The 10,869-nt window shown below is 36.5% G+C and overlaps 1 protein-coding gene across 2 annotated transcripts; it reads left to right on the top strand.

Moving 5' to 3' along the window:
* Window positions 1-61: 61 nt before the first annotated feature.
* On the top strand, window positions 62-10,866 carry plcd4b (phospholipase C, delta 4b). Of its 2 annotated transcripts, XM_051118591.1 has the most exons (16): window positions 62-214; window positions 1,069-1,110; window positions 1,201-1,359; window positions 2,600-2,828; window positions 3,442-3,571; window positions 3,663-3,894; window positions 4,948-5,149; window positions 5,475-5,619; window positions 6,854-7,003; window positions 7,496-7,636; window positions 7,737-7,890; window positions 8,108-8,224; window positions 8,391-8,569; window positions 8,648-8,780; window positions 8,968-9,117; window positions 10,208-10,865. In XM_051118591.1, the coding sequence occupies exons 2-16, from the start codon at window positions 1,089-1,091 to the stop codon at window positions 10,294-10,296; spliced, it is 2,232 nt and encodes a 743-aa protein (XP_050974548.1). In that variant the 5' UTR covers window positions 62-214; window positions 1,069-1,088; the 3' UTR covers window positions 10,297-10,865. The 2 variants fall into 2 exon arrangements, with proteins under 2 accessions (XP_050974548.1, XP_050974547.1); XM_051118590.1 differs by having other exon boundaries at window positions 8,391-8,780; window positions 10,208-10,866.
* Window positions 10,867-10,869: the final 3 nt, after the last annotated feature.

A 10,869-nucleotide genomic window follows, 5' to 3' on the forward strand; every position in this document is an offset into this window, starting at 1 on the left:
AAAAAGGAGAAGTGGGAGTGTCTAGGAAGGAATGAGGCAGAGGAAGGGGTGTAGGAAGGAGGCTGGCATTGCATCACTGTGGAAGAAGCCCGGACTGCGGCTCTGTTTTCACAGCCCTTCTCACGCAGCAGCCAAAGACACATCAGAGTCCATCCTCCTTGTCTAGTTTTTTCAGTTCCATCAGATGTCAGTTCATCAGACGTCCTTTAGTCCGGTAAGTTCTGTTTATCCTCTTTTTCTGTGTCACTCCTCAGTGCTTGCTTTAGCTGTCTGCAGCCTTTTCTAGACTCTCTTTGGTGTGTGTTTACAACATTACTTTGTCAGCATTTACTGTTATTAGTGGCTCACAGCAGAGCATAATACGGTCTTCATTTGCACTAAGACTCTGTAACTGCTGCAGTATTTTAGGATTGTGTACGAGCACATTTAGAAAAAAAAAACACTTTTTTTCTTTTTTTTTTTTTTGGCTAATGGTCTCATTTAGGGTTCAAATCAGAGTGAAGTCTGGTAATACTATACACTATCCATTTATTTAATACTGAATAATGGCAGGAAAGTGCAAAATTAGATTATAGTTTATCCCTTTGGGATATAACAGTACATGATGTTGCCAGCAAAGGATTGTGTGGATCTCAGAGACATATTTAGCAATGACTCATGACTCGCCTGACTTAACCGCTTCACTTGTGCCTGAATGAACATGTTTTTCCTTTGGATAAATTCACTAGGAAGTTTTCACCCCGTTGTAAAATAGGGTACAATGGTTATGCAAGCCTGTTTCAAGATTTAATTTAGCATGTCTGTGATTTCACAGAAAAAACATATGAACTCATTTCATCATAGTGCATAAGGAGTCACATCAGCAACACATCACAAATAAGATGTCAATGGCTGAAAGGCACTAACTATATAATATATAAGTGTACGTACAGAATAGAGAGGCGTATACAGTCAGCGATTTGAATCAGCTCTCTGTCTTTCCTGTAAGTCATTATTTCTACAGTGACGTGTTAACAGGAAAACTTTTTGGTGAGATGGTTATACATTAATGTTCATTTGTGTCTGCAGAAAAGGTGAACTATTAGAAAATGGAATCACCTCAAACATGCTGTAAGTCATTCTGTGTGTATGTGTGTTTGTTGTTAAAATAAGCTTGGTGTTACTGATTATTCCTAATGGCCATTTCTCGCTGTCTGGCAGGTGAACAGGGTCATCAAAACCTTGAAGTCATGAAGGCAGGCATGTTTCTGCGTAAGGTGAAGTCTCGTATGTGGAAGCGTCACCGGCACTACAAACTTCAGGAGGACTGCAAGACTATCGCATATAAATCAAGCTGGGCAATAAACTCTTATTCTACCTGTACGCCGTTATTTTAGTATTCATGATGGTTTTAATGCTCCAGTAATCATGTTAGTTCCGGTCTAGTTTTAAACATTGTATGTAACTGAGATAAGATGGGCTAAAAATTACTGATTTATTTAGGAAAATGCACTACCAGTCAAAAGTGTTTGAACAGTAAGATTTTTCTAAAATTGTTTTTAAAGAATTCTCTTCTGCTCACCGAGCCTGCATTTATTTGATTAAAAATACAGCAAAAGCAGTAATATTGTGAAATATTTTTGCTATTTAAAATAACAGCTTTCTATTTTAATATATTTTAAAATGTAACTTATTCTTGTGATCAAAGCTAAACTTTCAGCATCATTATTCCAGTCTTCAGTGTCACACGATCCTTCAGAAATCATTCTAATATGCTGATTTGCTGTTCAATAAATATTTATTATTATTATTATTATTTCAAAAAAAGCTGAGTACATTTTTTCATTTTTTTGATGGATAGAAAGATGCAAAGATCAGCATTTATCTAAAATAAAAAAGTAAATTATTAATTATTATTATTAATAATAATAATAATAAATGTTTTTTGAGTAGCAAATCAGAATATTAGAATGAAGGATCATGTGACTGGAGTAATGCTGATAAAATTTCAGCTTTCAAATCACAGGAATAAATTACATTTTAAAATATATTCAGATAGAAAACAGTTACTTTAAATACAAAAAATATATCAAACTTCTACTGTTTTTGCTGTATTTTGGATCAAATAAATTCAGGCTTGGTGAGCAGAAGAGACTTCTTGAAAAAAACAAACATAAAAATCTTACTTTTTCACAAACTCTTGACTGGTAGTGTATATGGACTGCCAAAACAAAAACACACAAACAGGCTTATATGTGAGAATGCCATTAGCTATTGCATAGAAAATAATGGTCTTAAAGTATCAACAGTTATTGATTGACTGAACTTTTTGTAATAAATCCAAAAGGTATATATTAGTGTTTTTTGCAATGACGAAGTAAATCATACATGAGAGTAGTTGGATAAAGTCTAGAGATATATTCAACAAAAATATTTATTTTGCTGATTGCGAAGTGAAGGTGCTAAAACATGAAGAATTAGTAATAATGAAGCTTGCCTTTTCAAGCACTAGTTTGTGTTTATTAAAAACTGTGAGTTTTTAAGTTTATTAAAAGTTTTGAGAAGAAGTTCTCTGAACAAAAATGAAGCAAAGCTTATATTGTCTTCACCTTTTTTCCAGTCTCCATCAGTGATGTGGAGGCTGTTCGTGAGGGACATCAATCCGAGACGCTCCTCAGTGTGGCAGATGAGTTTCCTGCCGACCGATGTTTTACTCTGGTGTTTCGCGGCCGTAGAGGAAACATAGACCTGGTGGCTGATTCAGCGAAGGAAGCTCAGGCCTGGATTCAGGGCATCAAAGCCCTCATGGAGAATATGGAGAACATGGATGAGAGCACCAAACTTGACCAGTATCCTTGTTATGGAAATCTTCATTTCTGCCTGTTTGAAGTAGCTTTATAGAGGGTTTGCTCAGTTACCCAGTTACTCGGATGTAAACAACAACATTGATTGCACAGATAATGTATTACTGTACTAATGTACAGTACTTAGTAAGCAGGAATGTGCGCAATGTTTTGACAAACTAAGGTTAATAGGTGGTAAAGATACATATGAGCAATATTAATTAAGATATTAGTCTAATATTTCACCTACCTGACCAGAAATGATAAGAACAAACATGAATGTTGTCAAGATTCTTGCCATAGATATCCTGGTTCAGTTCAACCACAAACATCTTTTGTTCGTCAGTTTTTTACAGTCTTCTCCTTGATTTGTTATAACATTTGGCAGTCTATAGTACTTTTCCCGGTCCGACTGATTAGTACAGCCCAAAACATGACAACAATTGACCATTTTCAGCAGCAGTAATCAGGAAAATTAGCGAGTTCCATTCGGTTCAGTGGCATTAGATGGATTGAACGATAGAAGGACAGATGGACAGACAGATAGATAGCTTAATAGTTAATGAAGTCCAGCTGTTAACTGTCAACTTAAATTATCAACCTAAACCATTCCGCTCAGATGGATCTCAGACTGGTTTTTGAAAGCAGATCTAAACAAGGATGGCAGAATTAATTTTAAGGAGGCAAAAAAATTACTGAAAATGATGAATGTGGACATGAATGAAGAACATGCATGCTGCCTTTTTATGGTGATTATGTGTTGCTTATGTGGTTTTGCATTCTAAATTTTCACCACGTTCAGCATGAACCTTGTTCTCAGATGTTGAAATTTTCTCACAGTTGGCAGATAAGTCTGAGTCAGGATCCCTGGAGGATCAGGAGTTTGTGGAGTTCTATAAAATGCTTACCAAGAGAACAGAGGTGCTGGACTTATTCGAGGATTATTCTAGTAATGGACAGAGTCTATCCCAGTGTGATTTGGAGGAGTTCCTGAGAGAGGAGCAGCTAGAAGGGGAGGGCAGTTATAAACATGCCCTTCAGCTGATCGATCGCTATGAGCCTTCAGATACGGGTAATGATCAACCATCAACCACTATACAACACTCCTCAGTTTATATATATTTAAATAATTAATTAGTTGATGCACTGTGGATAAAAGGCTTAGTATAGTGTTTGTATAGCTTCTTTCAAAAAACATTTTTAAGTCTGAACAGATTAGACTCTCTAGGGATCATATACCTCCCTGTTAAAGACCCTTGCTTTAGATATAAGAGTGTGTCTGTTTATATCTTTGAATATTTAAACTTCAAATATATAACATTTTATTTGAAGCAGTGTTGGAATGTTGTAATTCATCTTGGAAACTGGTTGGTTTGAATTGAGGGTTAAAAAATGTAAGTATCAGTTCACATTCAGAATGAAAATTTCCTGATAATTTACTCACCCCCATGTCCTCCAAGATGTTCATGTCTTTCTTTCTTTAGTTGAAAAGTAATTAAGGTTTTTGAGGGAAACGTTCCAGAATTTGAAGGGGGGTTGAAGGTCCAAATTGTAGTTTCAATGCAGCTTCAAAGGGCTCTACACGATCCCAGCCGAGAAATAAGGGTCTTATCTATAGCAAAATGATCGGTTATTTTCTAAAAAAATAATTTTTTAAAAAACTTTTTAACCACAAATGCACTAGATGCACTAGTTTGACTCTACGCATTACGTAGTCACGTCGGAAAGGTCACGCATGATGTAGCGAGAATTAATGACCCAATGTTTGAAACTGCAATTTGGACATTCAACCTGCTGATCCCCTTTGAAGTCCACTATATGGAGAAAAATCCTGGAATGTTTTCCTCAAAAACTTCAATTTCTTTTCTACTGAAGAAAGAAAGATATGAACATCTTGAATGGCATTGTGGTGAGTAAACTATCAGGGAATTTTTATTCTTGAAGTCAACTTATCCTTTAATTGAAAATTATTTGTTTGCCTATTTGGATGCTCTTTTAATAATGCAGTAGTAAGTAGCACTTAATCTAGATTGCTGCATGTCGGGCAACAGTGAAGTGGTTCTTTTCTCATGACTATTACTGAGGAGAAGATTGAACAGATGTTTTATTTTGTCCTCTTGTACAGCCAGAATGAATCACTCGATGTCAATCGATGGGTTCCTAATGTACCTGACGTCTCCTGAGGCATCCATCTTTAATCCAGAGCGGCAGGGCCTTTTTCAAGACATGAGCCAACCTCTGGCCCACTATTACATCTCCTCATCACACAACACTTATCTGATGGAGGACCAGCTAACAGGACCAAGCAGCGTTGAAGCCTACATCCAGTGAGTTCTGCTGATTTATGGTAATACAGCAATGTGTCCACTTGATCTTACAGATCTGTGATGAAATCTTTTGCGGAAAAGGATTTTATGAGCATATAAGTAGTCTCTCCTACATGTAATAATAATGTTTCTGTATTTCAGAGAAATTGAAACCACCTAGTTCTGAGATGCCCAAATACACTTTTAAATAATGAAATACAAAACAAAAATATAGTCATCAAAAGCTAACCTTGGCCCACTGGTCTTAATTTGGGCATCTCTGGCCTAGTTGTTTTTTGTGTTTGTGACAGTGGTTGTTTATATGTCCTGGGTTGAACCTCTGAAGGGCACTGAAACGAGGCTGCAGGTGTGTAGAGGTGGACTGCTGGAATGGAACAAATGGGGAGCCAGTAGTTTACCATGGACACACACTGACATCTAAGATTCTCCTCAAAGATGTGATTACAACTATCGCAAATTATGCCTTCAAGGTGATGTATATTTCAAACATCCAAATTAATATGAATATCTATTATTTATAGTTTACTTTGCTGTTCGCATTTTTGGCATTATTGATATTAATATGAATTAAAGGGCACCTATTATGCAAAATCCAGTTTTACATGGTATTTGGACATAAATGTGAGTTGGCAGTGTGAGAACACAACCACCCACAATGATAAAAATCCACACAGTCCTTATTTTTTAATCTCCATTACACCAAACCAGTATCATTAGGCATGCGGTTTTAATTCTCAAAGCAGTGTGATGTCACACTGTTTAGGCCCCGCCCACAGCCATAACTGACAGTCCTGCGTTGCCATGGTTCCCACCCTCAACGAGTTGTGTTTGGTTGTAAGTGAGTGTTGCCAAGTCTGTGGTTTTCCCACCAAACTGGGCTACTTTAACACACTGAAAATTAATCTGATTTCAAACAGAAAATTAGATTATTTTGCTTACCCCATTGGCAGATTATTTTGCTTGTTTCAAGCAAAAACTCACTTAATTTAAATTTAAAAAACCTTCTTTTTTCTGAAAACAAGACAAAAATTTTTGATTTTGGCTGGAAACAAGACAAAAAATCAAGTAAGAGAAGCATTTTTTGCAGTGCACTGTTGTCGCAGGTTGTTTTTCATGTCAGGGGTTAAAGCAACCCCAATAACATCATATTTAGCCCCTGGAATGCAAATTTATCAGGGGAATCCCTCCCAAAAAGTGTATTTTACACCCCAGAATACGATTTTTAATGGGGGACCCCCCTCGAAACGCAACTGGGCTAGTTTTGGGCTAGTTTTGAGTAGCAATTAGGCGTGTTTTGTTGTGAAAACCTGGCAATGCTGTTGCATACTGTCCTAAATTTTCTCTGAGCTACAGCAGCTGTAACATCAACAATGTCTCGTAAGCAATCCCGGTGTTCTGTTTGAATGTTAGACTAAACATAAGTCTCTTCATTTTCTCCCAACATCTGAATGTCATGTTGTTATAGTCCTTAGCTAACATTTTAACCGTATTGTTTTGCATATTGACGTGATATTTTGAATTGAATCTTCACAGACACATTCTGTGTACACCCATTCTGTGGACATCTTGTAAAAAGGGGAATAATAGGTGCCCTTTAATATTGTTATATTATGTAATATTGATGTTGACGTTAATATTAATTATTTGCACAGATACATAATCTCTTTCCAGATTTATTCATCTTCCTGTTATTCCTTCTTTTAGGCATCTGAGTATCCACTCATTGTGTCCATTGAAAACCACTGCAGCATAGAGCAACAGGAAGTCATGGCTCGATACTTCAGAGACATTCTGGGTGATATGCTACTGACGAAAACAGCAGATGGAGTCTCCAGTGAACTGCCATCCCCAGAGGTGAGCTGTTCAGCGCCTTATAGATTGTGATGCACTTAACTGCTCTTAATGACTTTTTATGAAACACATGGATGACTGCCATGGATCTTAAAATATTCTATTGTAGTCTATTGTGGTACTGCAATGGGCACTTTCAATAACTGTTAAGGGTCACGTATGAAGACCTCAGGTTCATATCACATATAATAGGATATTGCTTTTTTAAATATCTGTTAATCTGTGGGGTCCAAAAATCTGAGACCATACTGAGTTTGGTATTTTCTCATTTTAATCTCGAAATAAAAAGTTTGTGCAATGCAAATTGTTCAACTTCTCAATTTGATTGTTATGCAGATAATATTATTCTTATTGAACATAATTTTTTAATAAATTAGCAAAACATGCAAAATAGAATAATTTTTCTTTCAGATTGTATATTTTATTTGTAAAGTGTACCTGATATATTATAAATATATTATTAGGAATGTCAAGCAGGTGTATTTGTTGCCTCAGGCACTTAAGAGGAAAATCCTGTTGAAAGGAAAGAAGATTAGAAACGAGTCAGAAAGCCCCACAGGTGAAGTCAGCGATGAAGACGAGGCAGCAGAAATGAAGGACAGTCCGGCATCGGAGAGTCCACCAACAGATGCCAAGGTACCAGTGAAAATATTGAGAAGCTGAGGAAAAGGCTTGTCAGTGTTTTCCACCCCCTTGTTCAAAATTGTTTTTGATTGTTTGCTTCTGCCCCATTTAGAAATCGAAGCAAAATCTGTGCAAGGAGCTCTCGGACCTAATGTTTTGTAAGAGCGTACATTTCCACAGCTTCGAACATTCCCGCACCTCTGCTAAGCCTGATGAGATGTCGTCGTTCTCTGAGTCTAAAGCCCGTAAATATTCAAAGGAAGCAGGTTAGAAATTATTTTTGAAGGTATAGTTACAATATTGTTAGAATATGCTTAACCTCACACTGTTCCAAACCTGTTTAGTTTAATTTTTTTATGTGGAACACAAATGATTGTTTAAGCAGCTCTTTGTTTTTTTTCCCTTTTTATGTAAAATATTTGAAAAATAAATGAAATAGAAAGTGCACCGTTATGGTAGAATAATTACATTTTTGTCTGTCAGGTTCAGAATTTGTGCTGCATAACACAAGGCAACTGACAAGAGTGTATCCAAGTGGAATGAGGACGGATTCATCAAATTATTGTCCAGTGGACATGTGGAACATGGGATGCCAGATTGGTTAGTATGGTAGATATTGTATTACACACCATTATGTCAGTACTACACAGTGGAGGTATGTGAGCATGGCAGACATAAAAACACTATGTGAAGAAGAACAGGGAAACACAGCTAATGTGTTGTAAAGTGGCCAGTGTATTTACTTCAATGTGTTTCTGATTCATAGTGGCATTAAACTTCCAGACAGCAGGAATGGAAATGGATCTTAATGATGGATTGTTTACTCAGAACAGCAGCAGTGGCTACATCCTAAAACCTGAGATCCTTCGCAAAAGTGAGAGACTTTTTGATCCTGAAAATCCGGAGGAACGTGAAGATTACCACCCTCTACTGTTCAATGTTAAGGTATTAAACAATATTCGTGTTTCCTCTGCAAGTTTGAGTTTGTATTTGTTGATTCGTTCTGTTTCCATCTCTTTCAAGGTTATCAGTGGACAACAGCTCCCTAAAGTAAAGCAAAAAGAATGGTCCATTGTTGACCCCCTTGTAAGGGTGGAAATTTATGGCGTTCCTTTGGACCAAGCCAAACAGGAGACCAAATACATTGACAACAATGGTGAGGAAGTGAGAATTAAATGGTCTTAAATGTTGCCAAATCACTACAAGAGAGACAAATGGAAATGTGGTTGTAAATTTAATAATGTGGAAACAGACATGACCTGGTAAGATGAAAAGTTTCCATAATTTACAAACCAAAGTCTTGCTACTTACAGTGTTTTTTCCTACTTTTCTCATCTGGACAGGATTCAACCCACACTGGAACGAAACATTACAGTTCAAAATCCACACCCCTGAGCTAGCACTGGTTCGTTTTGTAGTTGAAGACTATGATAAAGCATCAAGGAATGACTTCATAGGGCAATACACTCTACCTTTTACCTGTATTCAACCAGGTAGGGCTACATTTAAAAAAATGGGTCTTATTCAATAACCATGCAAACACAGCCTGTGTGTGAATGTTTCCACACAAAAATCGTCTGTCTGCACTTTCTCTATTTTTTATTTTAAAGGGGTCATTGGATGCCCATTTTCCAAAAGTTGATATGATTTAGGGTCTTAATGAAAAGTCTATAACATACTTTGGTTAAAATTTCTCAATGGCAGTGTAAAACAACACCCTTTTTACCTTGTCAAAAACAGCTCTGTTCACATCGAGCCATTTCGGTGCATTGTCCCTTTAAATGCTAATGAGCTCTGCTCACCTCACCCCTCTCTGCCATGGGGTGATGAGTGGTTCTCTCTGACTGTAAACTTTAGCCGCAAAACTTGCTGACTAACACATTATTTTGAAAGGCGATTTGCAAAGATTCATAAAAAAAACCCTTACACTCACTTCTGTAGGTAAAGCTGGATTGCGAATGATTGCGCAAACATAAACGCATTTAGGTAGATTGGGGGCGCATTCCCTTCAAAAACAAAAGTAATCCTCTGTGTCTTCAGCGTCTCAAATATCAGGAGTAAATGACAACTGCTATGTTCATTACATCCAACAACAGAACATCTCAGTCGCTTATGAGACATTCTTGTCTACTCCTGTTCTGGCGTCGAAACAATGGCGGACAGTTTACAGCTCACTCAGGGCGGGTCTATGCTAAAACGTCTGTATCAGTCAGCAATTGTGGGAGGGGCCTTGGCCTATGTGACATCACACAGCTAAGAATCTGAGAATGGCTTGATCTGAGCTTTCTCATGATGTATATGGATTTTAAAAAAAACACTGGGTGTATGTTTATCATTATAGGGTGGTTGTGTACACATACTGCCAACACACCGTTATGTTCAAACAACATGTAAAAGTGAATTTTGCATCTGATGACCTCTTTAAGATAAAATTTAGAACCATTTGAGACATATTACATTACTAGTATTATTATACATTATTGGTATTATTATTAGTGAATAAAACCCAGTGTCTTTAGGCCTTTACTCAGTCATTGAAAAATATTTTGGCTTTCTAGCAAATAACAAAATGTTTTTTTATAGGATATCGTCATGTGCATCTGTTGTCCAAAGACGGAACAAGTATCCATCCATCCTCCATCTATGTTCATATCACAATCAAAGAGCTGTAATTCTAGGTGTTCACAATTATAGGAGTTTTATTTACAATGCTGGAAACTTGTTCTGAAGAGCTAATATTTCTCAGACAAATATGTAGTTTGCTGTAAAAATGTAGAGAAAGCATAGAGAAAACCTTTGATCCTCTGCTTTGCTTAAAAATACTTGAACAAATGTTGGCAATCACTTAAACAAACCAAAACATTATTTAATCACTTGCATTAAAACAAAACAGTATAGCAACTAGCATTACTTTTTAAGATGACCTCTACAGTAGTTGCATGGTGTTAGTAGTGCCTTGTTGTTCAAATAGACCTTCAAGAATGGTGCAGAAAAGCTTTTTCAGTAAAAGCAATTTTTATTTTAATTATTTATCTATGCAATACTGAGTGAACTGTTGATAAAAAAAAAAAAAAAATCAATTTTTCAGTTTGAAGGTTATACAATCAAGGAAATGAAATCCTTAAGGTTGTACATTATCTGAATGAATTTAACTGAGCATGGTAAAGTTCCTTTTATAAATAACCTGAAATCAAGTGTTCAATGTAATTGACTCTTATATTCTCATTATGTATGTACATGTCCAG

Source organism: Labeo rohita, chromosome 9, assembly GCF_022985175.1.
Source record: "Labeo rohita strain BAU-BD-2019 chromosome 9, IGBB_LRoh.1.0, whole genome shotgun sequence".
NCBI lineage: Eukaryota > Metazoa > Chordata > Actinopteri > Cypriniformes > Cyprinidae > Labeo > Labeo rohita.